This window comes from Eretmochelys imbricata, chromosome 10 (assembly GCF_965152235.1).
Source record: "Eretmochelys imbricata isolate rEreImb1 chromosome 10, rEreImb1.hap1, whole genome shotgun sequence".
Taxonomy (NCBI): Eukaryota; Metazoa; Chordata; order Testudines; family Cheloniidae; genus Eretmochelys; species Eretmochelys imbricata.
Genome location: NC_135581.1, coordinates 66,565,194 through 66,585,777, shown reverse-complemented (window position 1 = coordinate 66,585,777; position 20,584 = coordinate 66,565,194). Strand labels below are relative to the sequence as shown.

Genomic DNA, 20,584 nt, shown 5'->3' with positions numbered 1-20,584 from the left:
AGGACAATGAGCTTCAAGGAAATGAGTTTTGTGATTTTATTCTAGTCACTTGGGGACATTTGCTGAAACTTGACTAAAACTTACACTCAGGGGCCTTGTCTGCACTTGGAATTAGCTTCGCTTGCCGCTAGGTTTTAAAGAAAAATTAAATTAATTTGCAACACTTTAGGAAGAGAAAGTTTATAAAACCGTGGCTGTGTTCACCAGCAGTTATCAGCAACATATGAAATGAGCATCACAAAAAGACTGAGGGCCAGATCTGCAGCATAACCGCAAAGATTACTTATTTTTTAAAATGTACTTGGTTTATACAGGATATTTTAAACTGAGGAAATTGTACATGAGAGCTGAATTCGTCTCATCTGTTTAGAACTATTAGGTCAGATGCTTGAACCTCTTTTAAAGAAAGAGTACATATCATTGTGGATGAAATAAAATTTAGTGAACCCACAGAACAATATTTTATGCTTATAAAAATAACTAGAACAAACCTGTATCACATGGTCTTCACTTGTGATCTCAATGGCTTCTTGACTTTTTTCGAGTGCTGTAAATATTGAATTACAAGCCCTTGTAGACAGAAAAAAACCCAATGAATTAGATTTAATTTACGTGTCTCTTACAATCTATATAAAATATCATACAAAGAAAAAACACAAATTCTGGCAGGAGTTTGTGCTTTAGGGATTAATAGGGACATACTTCTTTGGCTAACTAACTTTCTGTAATGCGCATCCATACAGTAAGAAGAAATCATCTTTTTTGGATGAGAATAAATTTGGCCTTTTTTATTGTTGATGTTTTCTCGAAATTGGTACAATTACCTTAGTTTAAATTGTGCCCGCACTTCTCCAAATTCCAGCTGAATTAGCTCATTGTAACAGGCCATGATATTGGAATTTTCTACATATCTCTGTAAATGAAAAGTTAGAAAGTTGACTTTTCTGTCAATAAAGATATGCTGTTTTAAAGAAAAAAGAAATTATGAATGACAGCAGGGATGCATAAAATTAACACATTCACAAGTAAAGAGCTCTAGAAACTTTTATCAGGGATTTAACACTAACATTAACATTTCCTCCAGGTGTTACATTTTGAAAAAAGCAATAGAAAATAAAATGTAACAACAAGATAAAAACAGCATGCTGTGTCAATGTGACTATCAACAAAGTTAATAAACAGGATCAAACTAATTTTTGTTAAAATTATTTGTCTTCATGCTGTTTAGTTTAAATAACAATTAAATCATATTGTTAATAAAAAAAAGTCAAATTTCAACACTAAGTTTACATGGTGTTTAGCTTTCTAGGTCATAATTTCCTGGATAGAAACAAACAATGTTACAAACAAACAAACAAACAAACAAACTGTTACATGACAAGATATTAGCCCTTGCCTAGTGAGTATTCATTTTGGGCCTGATGCAAGGCCTAAGGAAGTCAACAGAAAGACTCCCATTGACTTTGGTGGGTTTTGATTCAGACTCTTTATGTGTTTGGCCAAAGGGCTTTTCTACACATGAAGCTGTTCCTGATTAACTGTTCCCAGATAACTCCATGGGTGGACACATATTCTGTAATAAAAGTGCCATCTTCCTATTTAATTTAACCAAAGTGGGTTAAACTAAACAGGTACAAGGAACTCTTATTCCAGAATAAGCCTGTCCATGCATGCAGTTATTCAGGAACAGCTGTGGCACTTCAAATACATCCCCTACGTTAATCAGAAACAACTTCCAAGTGCAGACAAGCCCTTCGAATCTTCATTCGTGCTAAAGTGCCATGGACTTCAAGGGGAGTTGATGAGGAGTAAGAATTGCAGGAATGGGTTCTAGAAAGATAATGCCAAGGCTGTCAAGCCCCTAATCCTGAAAATACTTAAGCACTCTGCATAACTTTACTTATCTGAGTAGTCCCTCTGAAGTCACTGGATCTACTCAGATGCATAAAATTACTCCCATCCTTTAGCATTTGCAGCATTGAGGTCTAACTACAAATAAGGACAGGGATGCAAAAGTGCTATGACAGAGTAGTAAACAAACTAGTGAACATGCACCATGCGTCTCACTATAAATCATGCACTTTTTGTTCCATTGTCAGCTTAATGTACTGAAGAATCCACCTAACTTACACACTAATAAGCACCAAGCCTGCTTAATTGGGATAGTTGCCAGGGAACAGATTCAGTGTAATGCATTCCAGATGACTCTAAACCAGTGGTTCCCAAACTTGTTCTGCCGCTTGGGCAGGGAAAGCCCCTGGCAGGCCGGGCCGGTTTGTTTACCTGCCGCATCCACAGGTTCGGCCAATCGCAGCTTCCACTGGCCGCGGTTCGCTGATCCAGGCCAATGGGAGCTGCTGGAAGCGGCGGCCAGTACGTCCCTCAGCCCGCGCTGCTTCCAGCAGCTCCCATTGGCCTGGAGCAGCAAACCACTGCTCTACACCACTGCTCTAAACAATAGATAAGAGCACCTGACAATGTTTGAACCCAGTTTACAGGTGAGAATTTGTATTTGATAGCATCAATTTCCCATAGGATGTTCTATGTTCACTACAAGTTACTTCCCTGCTCTGCTACCGTATGGCTACTAATGGGTCAGTCTGGCCCATATATACTTATGAAATGAAGTGTAATGCTTTTAAATTTCTTTTAAAATCAGCATATAAAAAGTCTCTGATAGTTAGGATGATCTTGGAAGTGGTCATGTTTCTGTTTCCATTGGGATATGCTAGCTCAGGAGGAGACAATATAGAACAATGGACTACAGAAGGTGAAGCTTTGCAGACTGGACTACTGACAAACTGGACCACTGAAAACCAAACCGCAACACAGCTGCTCATATTACATCATAGTTCACACATTACAGAACGATCCAGGGGATGACAATACATACGCACCCTTGTGAAGCCTGCTGCAATCAGTGGCAATATTGATGACTCCTCCCGATCACTATGTCTGTCAAAACAGAATGACAAAGTCAGAAATGCTTCTTTTGCTGATTCAGTCTTGGTCCCACAAAAGAATCCTTAGCAGGATTGGGGCCTAAAACACACACTATGTAGCCAAGCATTACAGTTTTGTTATTGTAAATCAAATACACTTCTTGTGCTTTGATAAACATCTTGAATGTTAAGTTTAATTTTCAGTAAATGTTACGTCAAAATTATCATTTCCATTTTCAAGTATGCTCCCTAACTTTTTTGCAACACAAAAATCAATGCTTCATGCCAACAGACTTAAGAAATCGCTTGACTAGTCCATGTTTTTCTATACTCGACTCTTTACTGTTGTTGCTACCCTTGGCTAATGGAAAATATGGGGAAATTGAAAGTTGACATGGCCAACTGGTTTCAAAAGGTGACTAGTGATTTTGGGTGCCTCAAATCTTGGATGTCTAACTTGGGACATTCAGTAGAGCCTGGTTTTCCAAAGTCAGGTGCTCAGCACTTTCTGAATATCAGGACTCTTTAAGGTGTGACAAGGTGGACACCCATAAAAAGAGGCACCAAAATCACTCATTATTTTTGAAAATCTTGGCCATATAATCTTTCAATATTTAAAAAAATATGTGTATATCTTGGGATGGGAGAAGTTGGAGGAATGGCAATTGTTTTAGGTTTGGTTAAAAAGTATATCAGAGGTAAGGGAGGCTGGTGAAGCAGGTGATGTAATTCATAGAATCATAGAATCATAGAATCATAGAATATCAGGGTTGGAAGGGACCCCTGAAGGTCATCTAGTCCAACCCCCTGCTCGAAGCAGGACCAATTCCCAGTTAAATCATCCCAGCCAGGGCTTTGTCAAGCCTGACCTTAAAAACTTCCAAGGAAGGAGATTCCACCACCTCCCTAGGCAACGCATTCCAGTGTTTCACCACCCTCTTAGTGAAAAAGTTTTTCCTAATATCCAATCTAAACCTCCCCCACTGCAACTTGAGGCCATTACTCCTCGTTCTGTCATCTGCTACCATTGAGAACAGTCTAGAGCCATCCTCTTTGGAACCCCCTTTCAGGTAGTTGAAAGCAGCTATCAAATCCCCCCTCATTCTTCTCTTCTGCAGGCTAAACAATCCCAGCTCCCTCAGCCTCTCCTCATAAGTCATGTGTTCTAGACCCCTAATCATTTTTGTTGCCCTTCGCTGGACTCTCTCCAATTTATCCACATCCTTCTTGTAGTGTGGGGCCCAAAACTGGACACAGTACTCCAGATGAGGCCTCACCAATGTCGAATAGAGGGGGACGATCTTCTCCTGAAGAGCATTTATCCTTATCACAGCATTCACAGTGTGAGCTTTTTTTTTTTTTTTTTTTTTTTTTAAAGAAAAAGTAACTGCAGAAAAACCTCTTGAGTAACTTCCTACCATGGCTGTGATTTAGCAAGCCAGGTTCAAATTGGTCCTACCTTAATAATGAACAGTTGGCCTGCAGTGCCAAGGGTGTGCCATATTTTTCTTTTTTTTGGGTGAAGAACAAGATGCTCTTGAGCTGCTGTTTCCTCTCTCTCTCTCTCTCCCTCCCTTATTTTCTTTTTTCCCCTTTAAATTACTTGCATAAAAGCCAATCCAGCTTTAAGGGCTGCCATGGCTGTGTATGTGACCTAGTTGTCACAGTCATAAGATTTGCCAGCAGCTTCCTTTGCCGTGGCCTAAAGTGCCACCTGCCAGCTTATTTTTCTTTTGGCCAATGCTTCTTTCTGCTAAGATTGTACTCCAAACACAGTGCAGCGGAATCAAACAAGAGAAAAAGAGGAGGAAGTAGTCAAGATCAAGACTGTCTAAGTGGGGGGTGATTCATTAGGCCGGGACAGAGGCAGCCATTGGGCCTGACTTCAGCAGAAAGGTAAGGAATACTAACAGAGCTGGATCTGTAGTGGAGAGAGGAGGAGTTGGAGAGACTAGAACAGAGGGTGGGTAAAGGTGGCTGGACAACCCTCCCAGAGGCTTTCACTGAAACAGCAACAAAACTAGTTTCAGGAGAACAAGCAAGACTAGCAGGACAGGACTTCAGTACAGGGGTAATCCTAGCAAACTAGGACAAATGGTCTCCCTAGACAGCAGTGAACAAAGCATCCACTCAAAGAGGTCATGGAGAAGGGATGAGAGGTGACAGGCCTACTGGGCAGTTTAGTATCTAGGGATACTGACAGCTACAAGGAGGGTCTTCCATGAGTTGTAAAACATTCAGCCTTGAGAAGGATCCACAGCTTGGCACACAGTACTATGTTTTTTGGTCAAATCATGTTCTTAAAAGTTTCAGTGATATGGGGGTGGGGGGAGGGAATATCTCATGCAATGCAGAAATCAAAAGGCAAGGCTACACCCCTCCTGCAGCAGAGGATGGTGAACACAGTACCCAGTAGAAGTATAGTGTCACCAACACAATAAAGCATTCTAATTTAGAGCTATTGTTCTAGTATTTGCAATGATTAGATTCACATTCATTTGATTGTTTATGTTGGAAAATAAAGATATTTGCAATTTACCTTCGTACTACACCAATTATGACTGTATTTTCTGAGGCTTTAGTTGTTCTGATAGACCTTAAAATAAAGAAACAAGATCACTTAACATTTCTGTAGTTCATCTTCAATAAATCCTACAGTGTCTTTAGAAAATCCCTTTCTTAAATGCTTAATTCTAAAAAAACCAAAACCAAATCAAAACTGAGTCCCCAGCTTGTTTGGTAATTACAAAAGAAGACTATGTTGAGCAGTTTATGAGTATCAGTGGAAAAAACAACATGCAAATTGTAGATTAGTCCAGATTTTGGCCAAGCCCTGGTGAGGAAATAGCAAATATCTTCCCCTCACAAATGACATGAAACCCCTACCGACACTACATTCACAATGCTCCATTCCAAAAGAAGCCATGCAGTTATGCATGTTTCAGACTTGTCCTCGATCAGTTATTGAGCATTTTACTCTGCTCAAGAATTGAGTGGTAAAAATTTAACCAAGGGAACATCAGTGCTCTCCTGCCTTCTCCTGACAGATCTTAAACTAATTCCTTTATTTTAACAAGAAGTAAAGCATTTGTCCCAGTGCCCTGACCCCACTACACTCACCCGCAGTCAGAACTCTGACCCCTGCACCCCCATCCCTATCAGATATTTAGTCTAGACATGCTCCCAGGGAGTATTTCACTAGAAAGTCAGTGAAAACAAGACACTGCTGCATTTTCAGACCTTGAAGAGCTATGAAAGAATATTTCTCCCCCTATTCATGTGCTATAGTAGTTGGTGGGGGTTGTTTTGGAGTAAATTTGTAATACAAGACTTTTGAGAAAGATTATGTATTTCAGGCCAGATTTGCAAACACTGTAGGTGTGCAATTGTGCACACAAAATATTGCCTCGTTTGCACATGTAGTTGCATGGGAAATTTCAAGAAATTGAGCATACAAACAGAGGTGCTGGAACAATTTTTATAGAGGGGGTGCAGAGAGCCATTGAATCAAACTGTACATCCAGTATATAATGGAAATCACTTTAAGCCAAGGGGTGTGGCAGCACCCCCAGTTCCAGCACCTAGGCATATAAATGGCTAATTAAATGAATTTATGTATGGAATTCCCAGATTTCTGTGTACAAATTAGGCATGCAACTGTGGGTCTAAGCGTTTGAAACTCCAGCACTTCAGCCTCACTTTGTCAATAAAGTCTCAGCAGTTGTTTATTGCTTTGCAAATGACAAAGCAATTGTGTACACCCCTCAGGTATCATTGCTTTTTGCACCTTTCTAAATTTTTATCAAAAAGCTAATATATAAATGACAAATTTGTGGTGACAGATTCACTATAACTTTATACATTCTTCCTGCCTATAATCACATTCTGAGTTTTCCATCTATTCCTTTATAATAAAAACACTATTTTTCAAATTCCATTGTTATGGAACTTACCTGCATAGAGCTTCTGCATCAAAATATCTGGAATGTCTATGGTCGATAATAATAATTTCATGCTGTTTATCCAGAAAACATTCCAGTGCAGATTCAGGTGTCCTGGCAATATTACACCGAAACCCAGCCTTCTCACAGGCCCAACAGAACCCGTTACTCTGGTTATCTTCTTTGGCAAACACTAAAAGTACCTGAGTCAAAGAAACAGAGTGAATCACATTTAAAAGATCTTTAAATATACAGTACAGCTGCTATTTCTACAAGTCCTAAACCACTTTATGAAAACTTTAGTGAAGTCCCTTTACAAGATTTATGTGCAGTATTTAATAAGATTGTTTTTGATAGAGCCAAGGAATATTTTAATGGGAACACTATTAAAACTAGAATACAGTTTGTGTAATAAGAATAAACATATGGTTTATCATAGAAATAGTCTGTGATATGCCCTTTTACAGATATACAAGTAACTTTCATTCATTTTGCTTGCTTTGACCCCGTTCCAGCAAAGCAGTTAAAATGGGTGTCATTGTAAGCATGTGAGCAGTCCCAGGCACATGCTTAAGGGCTTTGCTGGACTGGGCCTTAGTACAGGATGTCCACTTGCTAACACTGCTGGAATCACAGACTAAATAATTTGTGGGGAAATCTGCACAGATGCTGCAGTGGCATGATGGAAAACAAGTTGTGCCTTCCATCTCATCCTGACTCCCCTAAAATATTGTGACTAGCAGGAACTATGGGAGTCCTGGTGAGCTCATGGGGTTCCGAGGTCAAGGACGGTATTCCTATGCATGCAGCTTGCCCCAGCTATGACTCTTAGGCAGCATCTGCCTTGCAATTCATTCCAAAGGGAGTGTGCTGTGGTTAAAATAAAAATCTGAGAGTCAGGAATTCTGGGACCTAGGGCTGGCTTGGTCACAAACTCATGCCGTAACCTTTGGCAAGGTTAGTGTCTCTGTGCTTCAGTTTCTTTTTTCTTTGAAATGGGGATAAGAATGCTTACCCACTTCATATGGGTGTGGGGAGGCTTAATTCCTTCATGTTTGTATGGTGTTCGGATAACCACGATGGAAGGTGCTATAGAAGTTGAAGAGGGCCAGATCCAAAGGTCATTAAAGTCTACAGAAAAACTGCCATTGACTGAAACAGGCTTTGCATCAGGATGACACTGTGTAGGGAGTGAGGAAGAGGCTTTATCTGGGCTGTTTGCAGACAGAATACGGGCCTTTAATTAATGCTGCTTTTGCAGATAATACAACGTGTGTGTCCATTTTTGGAAAGGGGCAATAAAGTCACTTTCAGAATTTGGCTATTGTCACACAACACCAAAACTTTCAGTAATTTAATCAAACTACAGTAAGATATGTATACTCTGGTCAAACAATAATGTATAGCTTCTGTAACTCACACCACATCCTGCTGAACTTTATACTTCTGGGCTATTTTAAGAATTCCAGCGGTAGTTACACTTTGGACCCGGTTGGCGGAATGTCTATCAATAAATCTTAACAGTTACATGTAGTGCATATTTTTGTAAGAGTGAAGGACTTTGTGTTCATTTAACTCAGATTCCTTTTATAGCAACCAATAGTAGTTTATGCTAAACTCTCTGTAAAAACATGTAATAGTTTGGGCTATTTTTAGTGAAAGTTAATTTATAACAATCTTAAGAAAGGAAGGATCATTTTGTAGCAAAAAGCACAGAACAGCCATCAGCAGATCTGGGTTGTATTCCTGGCTCTGCCATAGATTTGAAGTCGTTTAACCTCTCTATACCTCAGTATCCCTATCTGTAAAATGGGGATAATAATATTTAGCTACCTCCCCTGGGTATTATGAGGCTTGATTTATTGAACCATTACTAGATGGAAATGGTAGAATTGTCAACAATAATGCAGAAAAGATGGACGTGTGCAAGAAATATTTCTGCCCTCGTTTGGGGCAAAAGCAGGATGATGTATTCAGTCATATGATGATGAAATACTCTCCAGTCCAACTGTAACCAGCAAGGGTGTTAAACAGCAGCTACTGAACATTAGACATTTTAAAATCTGCACGTCCAGCTAACTTGCATCCAAGCATTTTAAAAGAGATGGCTGAAGAGCTCTCTGGACCATTAATGCAGATTTGCAACAAGTCTTGGAACAGTGAGGAAGTTGCAGGGGACTGGAAGAAAGCTAACGTAGTGCCAATATTTAAAAGAGATCAATGGGACAACCTGGGCAGTAGTTCTGTCAGCGTGACATTGATCCTGCGCAAAATAATAGGACAGCTGATATAGGATTTGATCAATAAAGAATTAAAGGAGTGTAATATAATTATTGCCTATTAGCATGAGTTTGTAGAAAACAGATCATGTCAAACTAACTTGATATCTTTTTTTGGTGAGATTATTAATTGGATTGAAAAAGGTAATAGTGTTGATGTAATATATTTCGATTTCTGTAAAGCATTTGACTTCATACCACACAGCATTTTAATTAAGAAACTAGGAAGATACAAAATCAACATGACACATATTAAATTAATTAAAAACTAGCTAACTGATAGGTCTCAAAATGTTATCGGAAATGAAGAATCATTATCAAGAGTATGTATTTCTAGTGGGATCTCAAAGGAAGCACTTTTTGGCCCCACACGCTAACATATCTATCAATGACTCTGGAAGAAACTAGAACATCATTACTGATAAAAATTGCAGATATACAAAGATTGAGGGAGTGGTGAATAATGAAGAGGACAGGTCACTGATACCGATCGATCTGGATCACTTTGTAAGAGGGACACAAGCAAACAATATGTGTTTTAATAAAGCTAAATGTACGTGTATACATCCAAGAACTAAGAATGCAGGTAATACTTACAGGATGGGGGACTCTATCCTGGAAAATGGTGACCCACAAGTCTTTTTCAGACTCATGATGGCTTGACGGCTGATCAGTTGAACATGAGCTCCCACTGCAATGCCGTGGCCAAAACAGCTATTGTGATCCATTGGATGTATAACAACAGGGGAATACTGACTAGAAGTAGAGAGGTTACATTACCTCTGTATTTGGCACTGATGTGACCAGTACGGGAATAATGTGTCCAGTTGTGGAATCATAGTTCAAGAAATACTGGAGAGTTTTAGAGAAGAGCCATGGCAATGATTAAAGGATAGAAGAACATGACATCCAAGATACGGTTACGGGGAACTTGATCAAAGTCTATAAGTACCTATGCGGGAAACAGAAATCTGATAATGGAGGGCTCTTCACTCTAGAAGATAAAACTATAACAGGATCCAATGGCTGTAAATTGAAGCTAAGCAAATTCAAACTTGAAACAAGGTGTAAAATTTTAAAATGAGGGTAATTAACCAATGCTGTGGTGGATTGCCCATCACTGGAAATTTTTCAGTCAAGATTGGATTTTTTTTTTCCTAAAAGAGATGATCTCATTCAAAGAGTAATTAATACAGGGAAGTCCTATAAGAGTCCTAGGTTACGCAAGAGGTCAGATTAGATGATCACAATGGTCCTTTCTGGCCTTATGAGCTATGAATGAATCTATGAATGAATCTGTGCAGCAAGAGAGGTAGTGGACTCCAGGATGACACTAGGTTATAGGCTTGAGTTACAAGGAGAACTGTGGTGTTGTCAATGGTGACAGAGAAATAGGGAGTAGGAAGGACTTGGGAAGATGAGTTCAGCCTTTGCCATATTATTAAGTATAAACTGATACCATCTGAATGGATAATATTACTTAGAGATGGGGTGTAGAGGGAGAAGATGAGTGGAGCATTGATGGACCCCTATGGGATACCCATGGAAAGGGTGAGGGGGTGAAGAGGTGGATTCACCAAGAGAAGTACTGATGGAACAACCAGAGCAGCAGGAGGAGAACCAAGGGAGGATGGAGTTGCACAAGCTGAGAGAGGATGAGGCATCAGGAAGGAGGCTATGCTCAGCAGTGTTAAGTGCAGTCGAAAGCTCAAAGAGGATGAAGGATGGGGCAGAGGGTCTGAGATTTGTCCATTTGGATTATTAAAGAGCAACCTTGTTCAGAGCAGTTTCAGTAGAGTGAAGTGTAGTGGTTGAGAACCAGATTGGACTGGAATATAGGTGGAAGTGGAGAACAGAAACGAGGAGAAATAGTTGTAGATATCATGTTCAGTAAGTTGAGAGATGCCGGGGAGAAGGGAGAAAGGCTGGAAATAGGGTGGTGATTTATTTTAGGATGGGAAAACTTACAGAGTGCTGTATCTGTTAGATAACATGCTTGTTGCCTGGCATGCCAAAATGCCCTGGGGAAGGGTTGTGCGCACAAAATGGATCCAGTCACAAACATTACCCTGCTGAAAATTTGGTCTTTGGTTTGAGCTGTGAAATATTTATTTGAACATCAATGTGCATACCATAAATTACAGGACAAATGCAGTGTGATAATCATGAAACTTCACCTTAGTTTCAGCATTTCCTAAAGTGTTACCTGAAGTTGATCTTGGTGGAGTCTCATAGGGCCAAACTGCACATCTGTCACTGCTGCCTACAAAAAAGAAGAGAATTTTTTAACACGTACCTGCTCATGGAGGAAGGAAAATCAGCTCTCTAAAAGAAGAGCTCTCTTATTTACCACTGGGTCACAAATATATTAATATCTTTATCAGCCCATCTATCTATAAGGGTTTTTGTGTTGCTTTTAGAAATTCCTATTCAATGTAACAACAACAAGGTTACAAATCAACGAGCAGGTTACAATCACTTTCTTATTGTCATTTGAAACATAAAGCTGTGTATTAGTCTTGTGAGTATGCTAGACAGCTCATTAATTTTCTGTATTCTCAGTATTATTTAAGCTGTTCCACAACACAGGCAAATGTTTAGAAAGAGCTTTCTTTTAAAAATGTAAATAAGCATTTAATTCACAAAAGAAAAGTAAAAGTATGTAACTGGGTGATGGGGTGTCCACCCCACATAGGACTGGAAGGGGTTCAGAAGACCAGGCAGGCCAATTAACTGCACAGACTGCACCTGGAGGGAGAGCTAGAGGGCAGGGAACTGATAGAAAGCAGGCTCAGCTGGGCAGGAACAGGCAGGGCCTATAAAGCCAGGAAGCTGGCAACAGACAAGGGCTGCTGAGAAAGAGCAATCACTCCTTGGGTAGAGGGAAGAAGGTTTGGAGCAAGTACACCCAGAGATCGTGGGGGGAAATGAGTGGTAGGAAGCAGTCCAGGGAAGGAGCAATGAGGGCTGGGAGAATAAAGCCCAGAACTGCTCAGTTGAGGCAGTGAATGGGAATACTGCATAGGGCTGCTGAAGGAAAGACTTTGATACATCGCAGTAAGGGGAAAAAATGCTGAGCGACCCGCCCAGAGGGCTGAGTCATGAGGAGGACGCTGTGCTTCCTGGGACAAGAGAGGAGCTGCAGACCTGAGAGAGAGGGAGTGTGACTGGGTACGACCATGGTGATGGGCATTGACCTGATGAGCTAATCCCCAGAGCACCCAGGAGGAGGTGCCAGACTAGTGGTGAGTGGTGTGGCCCATCACACTCTGCTTTAGAAACCTTATCAATAATGGATTTCACTACAAAATGAGGAGAGCTTGAAAGCTGTACAAATAAATATGCACACTTCACTTCCCAAGGTATGCTCTGATGCATTATTTCCCAAGGCCATGCTGGTGGAGACCATGAGAGCCTTCAGAAACTGAAGGCTGCAGAACTCTGAGATAAGTATTTAAAGGCACGTATGTTTGAAATTCACTTCTACTCTGAAAAGTGATTGTAAAATGCCAATGCGGTGTGCTATGTACACTGTGTGTCAGTGATTTCCATATTGAGTGTGCATGGATTACACATGAAAAGAATATTTTTCTAAGTGCCAATTTAGCTTGGGATCCGAGAGTCAAGCTAGGATCTTTCCTTCTCTTGCATCATTACAAGTAATGATGATCAGGTGTGTCTGCTGCTCTTACTAGCTCTACCTACTAACTAACTGTCTTTGATACTATAGACTATTAGGCATTATTGCCTGAAGACGGGAACAGGAGTAAATGGAATAGCTCTTAAGTGGCTTTGGGCTAGATTTTCAAAGGTATTTAGGTGCCTAAAGATGTACATAGGTGCCTAGTGGGATTTTCAGATGTGCTTATGCACCTATCTGCATCTTGAAGGGCCAAAATACCTTTAAAAATCTGGCCTTTTGTATTTTTGGTCTCTGAGGGTGCATCTACACAGCAAAACCAAAACATAGCAGCAGCAAGTCTCAGAGCCGGGGTGAACTGACTCGGGCTCTCACTGAGGGACTAAAAACAGCAGTGTAGATGTTTGGGCTCAGGCTGGAACCTGGTCTGCAAGACCCATCCTCTCCCCCTCCCGCAGTTTCAGAGCCTGGTCTCCAGCCTGAGCCATTTTTAGCTCTGCAGTGCAAGCCCAAGTCAGTTCACCCAGGCTCTGAGACTTACTGTCGCACGGTTGTTGGGGTTTTTTTGGCTGTTGATGATGTATCCTGAGAGAGAGAACACAAACAATTAATAAAGAATTCTCTTGATATAAAAGGGGAACTAAAATCCAGCTGGTTCTTGCTTAGCTGCCGAGCTAACTGGGGTAAAAAAGCAGAAGAAACTTATTTTTGGCAATGTAGTAAACAAAGAGGACTTGGGATCATATACACCCAAGGAACAGATCTGTTGAGTACAGAGGTGGCATTTTTACATTGTTTTTTTTTTCAGAGTAAAACCACACTTTAAGATCAGATTTAATCCTTTGCAGTCTAGAATTTTTCCAATAAGTAATTTTAAAGAACCATCATTACATCCCATATACCACATAAAAACCTTTTAAAATTACATGCTCTTTTCTCTCTATGACCTTATTGCTCCATTGCATAGCCTGTAAGGCTCTTCATGTGAGCTTTTATTTATCAATTTGGAAATCACCAATATAAATGTAAATGAGAAAGAAATATGAGGCGAGGAAAATGCCAGTGCAACACCTGAGAAAACAATACAGGAACAGTTTATGCCTTTGTTATTAAAGTGGGGCTTTAACAGTGACTGTAAAATCGACATAGAGAGGGTTCCAGATTTACTTTCTCAATAACTTCCAGATCAGATTTATTCACTTTAAACACTCCCGAAAGGTGATTCTTCTCATTGCAAACACTGAAAATTCTTCCTGGGATGTGAAAAATCAAGCTGGTTTGTTCTGCTTCTCACCTCATCACCACTTAACGATTTTACACTAAGAAATTAGCTGGTACTGTAGTTGTTAATGCATGAGGCAGATGCAAATCCATCTTTCTCTGCCATCATTTTATTGGCTTTGTGGTGCTAACAGCCGTAACAACTTGTTTTTAATCAGTAAACTCAGCAGAAATGCCTGGAGGACATACAGGGAGAATATCTATAGAGGAAGAGTTGCCATATTTACAGTCACTTTTCTGAGCATAACCACACTTTACATTACATTTTGAAAGATTTATTTTTGTGCATTCAGGCTGCCAGCAGAAAGTGTTTTCAATTTTAACTAACAATGGCTTTGAGCTGTAAGGTTCAGACCAGAGCTGAACTTTCCCAAAGTTTACAGGTATTTAGAACCCGTGCCAAGTCTAATATTAAACAGTAAGATACAATTACTGCTGCCAGCTATTGCTTTCATTTGCTCCTTTCTTCTATAAGTTTGAGTGAATTTAATGCTCATAGAAGCATTAAAAGACCAACAGTCTGATCTTGCATGGAATCAGGCACACTCAACTTCCGTTGACTTCTGTGGGGGTTAAAGAAGCCCAGCATCTCTCAGGAGGTGCTCTGCACTTAGCAGGATTGGGTCCTAATAGCAATGGTTGGAGCCCGGCACAGTCAGAACTGTGTTGGCAGGCTCTGTGCAGTTTTCCCCATACAGATCTCCCAATCCATCACCTCAATTTCACCTGAAACTCCTGATTATTTCAGGCCAGAACTTCCCTTAAGCAGACACTATCAACCACGATCAGTTATGTCCTATTTCACCGTAGTTTTGAAATGGGCATGCATGGAACGAATTCCTGTTCACTCTGCTCGAACAGAGAGTCTCATGAGAACAATGGGACTAGTCACTACAATAAGCCAAGCAGGAGTTGTCCAACAGGGAGTTAGCGGAGTCTACAAAATACCTTTTTTGCCAAACTGATGTTTAAGCTCCACTTACAGACACCACCTGCATGTGATAAACTATCTTGTTACATGTTAACTTTCTGTCCCAGGTGGAAGAAAAATCCTCTTCTGCATCTCAGCTGGAAAATTTTGGCGCAGCCTGGTTAATTCTTAATCTGGTTGAAATCTGTTCAAATAACTTGATTAATCATTTCAATTCATTAAAACCAGTGAGAGTCTTTCAATCGACTTTAGTGGGAACTAGACTGAGGGCTCTGTGCCTTACAAAGCACTATGCTTGCTATGGAGGGTTTGCAAAATCTGGACCCTAAATTGCTATGTCACTGAAATTGCTGGTAAAATAATTCAGAAATAAGTGAATGTTTGGTAAACACACAACTGAAATAAGCTTAAAACAGACTGGCCCAAACAACTGTGACTGCTCTGATTAAAGTACAACCAACTAGATGGTGACCTGATGTAACCTATTAAAACATTTCAGATTTCTTCTTACTATGAGTCCTCCTTCACAACTCCACCAGAGCAGAATCTACAGGGAAGACCTACTCATGTTTTTTCATTCCTACAGAGAGAAAACCCTAATATGAACTTGCTCATGGAATACTTCTTGTAAAGAACAAAGAGCAGAAATGGCAGGATAACTCTATGTGCTAGTTATGGTGATATACTACTTGGTTAGAATGTAGGACACATCAAAAGTGCCTACATGCCGTAGGGTTCCTGCTTACCAGATTTCTCATATCTTGGCTGAGTCTAAAATACCTCTGTTGCCATTCCTAATTGGAGGGCAGAGCTAACCCTCAAAAGAGGCAGAGTCAGCTGGAATAAAAGCCTTTGGCTATTAACTACCAAACAGTATTCACGTTAAAGAGACGCAACTATATTACTTCTGCAGGCTGATTTTTTTTTTTTAAATATTTCCTGAAGTTTTTGTGTGATGCTTTAATCCAGGCCCCTGGCTCGCCCAATGTATCCATGGCCTTCAGAGGCATGGCTGCTGCCTCTGCTACAGACCAACCTGTTCAGGAGAGGGAGTATTGGAGCAGCGGAGTAGTAGGGAGAAAAAGTGCTCATAAAAATGAATCCGCCACAATCTGCAACTACTCTATCACTTCCTTTCAGACTCTCCACCAACAACTGGCTGCACATCCAATGGAAGTTACTTTTTGCCCCCACACAGTCCCTGTGGACCACATAGGCCCACCAGTAATCTCTCCTCCCTATTCATCTCTGCAGGAGTCTCCAGACTGCTGCTGATCTCCCCCTCCTCAAAGGTCACAGCTTTCATGAGGACACATGGGAAGCCACAGGGTTTGGTACTAGATGATTACCATTATTGAAAATTTTGCAGTCTACTTACGTGAATAAAGAAGTGAGACACACTTGCTCGATATTATCAACCGTGCAGCCACTTTTATTAAATGGACTACATATGGGCAGTGCTTACAGGGAACCTAGGGTTTAGGATTCAGCCAATAATGAGGATATTTCTGATAACAGGTTAGCACTAAGTAACTGTTGGTTCATCTAAGCTTTACTACAAGTCTCAAGCCTAACATTTGTTCCCATTAAAATGTCTGATAGCGATACAATAATGAGTGGTATTTTAGTACTAAACCATAATATATTAATTGTATAATATGCCCAACTAACAAGTAGTCTTTCCTAAATACAGCACTATGACAAATTAGAGCCATAGAATCATAGAATAACAGAGTTGGAAGGGACCTCTGGAGGCCATCTAGTCCAACCCCCTGCCCAGAGCTGGACCAATCCCAACTAAATCATCCCAGCCAGGGCTTTGTCAAGCCTAACCTTAAAAACTTCTAAGGAAGGGGATTCCACCTTAAAAGACCAACAGTCTTTTGAATGGTAACGCATTCCAGTGTTTCACCACCCTCCTAGTGAAAAAGTTTTTCCTAATATCCAACCTAAATCTCCCCCACTGTAACTTGAGACCATTCATTATTCCTTGTACTGTCATCTGCTATCACTGAGAATAGTCTAGATCCATCCACTTTGGATCCACCTTTCAGGTAGTTAAAAGCAGCTATCAAATCCCCCCTCCTTCTTCTCTTCTGTAGACTAAACAATCCCAGTTCCCTCAGCCTCTCTTCATAAGTCATGTGTTCCAGACCCCTAATCATTTTTGTTGCCCTTCGCTGGGCTCTCTCCAATTTCTCCACATCCTTCTTGTAGTGTGGGGCCCAAAACTGGACACAGTACTCCAGATGAGGCCTCACCAGTGTCGAATAGAGGGGAACAATCACGTCCCTTGATCTGCTGGCAATGCCCCTACTTATACACCCCAAAATGCCATTGGCCTTCTTGGCAACAAGGGCACACTGTTGACTCATATCCAGCTTCTTGTCCACTGTCACCCCTAGGTCCTTCTCTGCAGAACTGCTGCCTAGCCATTCGGTCCCTAGTCTGTAGCGGTGCATTGGATTCTTTCATCCTAAGTGCAGGACTCTGCACTTGTCCTTGTTGAACCTCATCAGATTTCTTTTGGCTCAATCCTCCAATTTGTCTAGGTCCCTCTGTATCCTATCCCTACCCTCCAGCGTATCTACCACTCCTTCCAGTTTAGTGTCATCCGCAAACTTGCTGAGGGTGCAATCCACACCATCCTCCAGATCATTAATGAAGAAATTGAACAAAACCGGCCCCAGGACCGACCCTTGGGGCACTCCGCTAGATACCGGCTGCCAACTAGACATGGAGCCATTGATCACTACCCGTTGAGCCCGACAATCTAACCAACTTTCTACCCACCTTGTAGTGCATCCATCCAGCCCATACTACTTTAACTTGCTGACAAGAATACTGTGGGAGACTGTGTCAAAAGCTTTGCTAAAGTCGCAGAATAACAACTCCACTGCTTTCCCTTCATCCGCAGAACCAGTTATCTCATCATAGAAGGCAATTAGATTAGTCAGGCATGAATTTCCCTTGGTGAATCCATGCTGACTGTTCCTGATCACTTTCCTCTCATCTAAGTGCTTCAGGATTGATTCCTTGAGGACATGCTCCACGATTTTTCCAGGGACTGAGGTGAGGCTGACTGGCCTGTAGTTCCCAGGATCCTCCTCCTTCCATTTTTTAAAGATTGGCACTACATTAGCCTTTTTCCAGTCTTCTGGGACTTCCCCCGATCGCCATGAGTTTTCAAAGATAATGGCCAATGGCTCTGCAATCACATTCGCCAATTCCTTTAGCACTCTTGGATGCAGTGCATCCGGCCCCATGGACTTGTGCACGTCCAGTTTTTCTAAATAGTCCCAAACCACTTCTTTCTCCACAGAGGGCGGGCCACCTCCTCCCCATGCTGTGCTGCCCAGTGCAGTAGTCTGGGAGCTGACCTTGTTTGTGAAGACAGAGGCAAAAAAAGCATTGAGTACACTAGCTTTTTCCACATCCTCTGTCACTAGGTTGCCTCCCTCATTCAGTAAGGGGCCCACACTTTCCTTGGCTTTCTTCTTATTGCTAACATACCTGAAGAAACCCTTCTTGTTACTCCTAACATCTCTTGCTAGCTGCAGCTCCAGGTGTGATTTGGCCTTCCTGGTTTCACTCCTGCAAGCCCAAGCAATATTTTTATACTCATCCCTGGTCATTTGTCCAATCTTCCACTTCCTGTAAGCCTCTTTTTTGTGTTTAAGATCAGCAAGGATTTCACTGTTAAGCCAAGCTGGTCACCTGCCATATTTACTATTCTTTCTACACATCGGAATGGTTTGTCCCTGTAACCTCAATAAGGATTCTTTAAAATACAGCCAGCTCTCCTGGACTCTATTCTCCCAGGGGATCTTGCCCATCAGTTCCCTGAGGGAGTCAAAGTCTGCTTTTCTGAAGTCCAGGGTCCGTATTCTGCTGCTTTCCTTTCTTCCTTGTTCCAATTGTTCCAATGCTTAAAAGCAAGTATGTTCTGAATATAAATACAGGTTTCAGAGTAACAGCCGTGTCAGTCTGTATTCGCAAAAAGAAAAGGAGTACTTGTGGCACCTTAGAGACTAACCAATTTATTTGAGCATGAGCTTTCGTGAGCTACAGCTCACTTCATCAGATGCATACCGTGGAAACTGCAGCAGACTTTATATATACACAGAGAATATGAAACAATACCTCCTCCCACCCCACTGTCCTGCTGGTAATAGCTTATCTGAAGTAATCGTCAGGTTAGGCCATTTCCAGCACAAATCCAGGTTTTCTCACCCTCCACCCCCCCCACACAAATTCACTCTCCTGCTGGTGATAGCCCATCCAAAGTGACAACTCTTTACACAATGTGCATGATAATGAAGTTAGGCCATTTCCTGCACAAATCCAGGTTCTCTCACTCCCTCACCCCTCTCCAAAAACCACCCCCATACACACACAGACTCACTCTCCTGCTGGTAATAGCTCGTCCAAACTGACCACTCTCCAAGTTTAAATCCAAGTTAAACCAGAACATCTGGGGGGGGGGGGGGTAGGAAAAAACAAGAGGAAATAGGCTACCTTGCATAATGACTTAGCCACTCCCAGTCTCTATTTAAGCCTAAATTAATAGTATCCAATTTGCAAATGAATTCCAATTCAGCAGTTTCTCGCTGGAGTCTGGATTTGAAGTTTTTTTGTTTTAAGATAGCGACCTTCATGTCTGTGATTGCGTGACCAGAGAGATTGAAGTGTTCTCCGACTGGTTTATGAATGTTATAATTCTTGACATCTGATTTGTGTCCATTTATTCTTTTACGTAGAGACTGTCCAGTTTGACCAATGTACATGGCAGAGGGGCATTGCTGGCACATGATGGCATAAATCACATTGGTGGATGTGCAGGTGAACGAGCCTCTGATAGTGTGGCTGATGTTATTAGGCCCTGTGATGGTGTCCCCTGAATAGATATGTGGGCACAATTGGCAACGGGCTTTGTTGCAAGGATAAGTTCCTGGGTTAGTGGTTCTGTTGTGTGGTATGTGGTTGTTGGTGAGTATTTGCTTCAGGTTGCGGGGCTGTCTGTAGGCAAGGACTGGCCTGTCTCCCAAGATTTGTGAGAGTGTTGGGTCATCCTTTAGGATAGGTTGTAGATCCTTAATAATGCGTTGGAGGGGTTTTAGTTGGGGGCTGAAGGTGACGGCTAGTGGCGTTCTGTTATTTTCTTTGTTAGGCCTGTCCTGTAGTAGGTAACTTCTGGGAACTCTTCTGGCTCTATCAATCTGTTTCTTTACTTCCGCAGGTGGGTATTGTAGTTGTAAGAAAGCTTGACAGAGATCTTGTAGGTGTTTGTCTCTGTCTGAGGGGTTGGAGCAAATGCGGTTGTATCGCAGAGCTTGGCTGTAGACGATGGATCGTGTGGTGTGGTCAGGGTGAAAGCTGGAGGCATGCAGGTAGGAATAGCGGTCAGTAGGTTTCCGGTATAGGGTGGTGTTTATGTGACCATTGTTTATTAGCACTGTAGTGTCCAGGAAGTGGATCTCTTGTGTGGACTGGACCAGGCTGAGGTTGGTGGTGGGATGGAAATTGTTGAAATCATGGTGGAATTCCTCAAGGGCTTCTTTTCCATGGGT

General features: G+C 41.4%; 1 protein-coding gene across 2 annotated transcripts in view; it reads right to left on the bottom strand.

The window, feature by feature from the left end:
* The window catches only part of PDE8A (phosphodiesterase 8A), a 199,131-nt gene that overhangs the window by 43,469 nt on the left and 135,078 nt on the right, over positions 1–20,584 (bottom strand). For both annotated transcript variants that reach the window (XM_077828784.1, XM_077828785.1), the window contains exons 2-7: positions 11,369–11,425; positions 6,896–7,086; positions 5,482–5,538; positions 2,898–2,955; positions 825–913; positions 492–570 (exon numbers count right to left, since the gene is read on the bottom strand). In XM_077828784.1, coding sequence (XP_077684910.1) covers positions 492–570; positions 825–913; positions 2,898–2,955; positions 5,482–5,538; positions 6,896–7,086; positions 11,369–11,425 — 531 coding nt within the window. The remainder of the gene's footprint in view (positions 1–491; positions 571–824; positions 914–2,897; positions 2,956–5,481; positions 5,539–6,895; positions 7,087–11,368; positions 11,426–20,584) is intronic.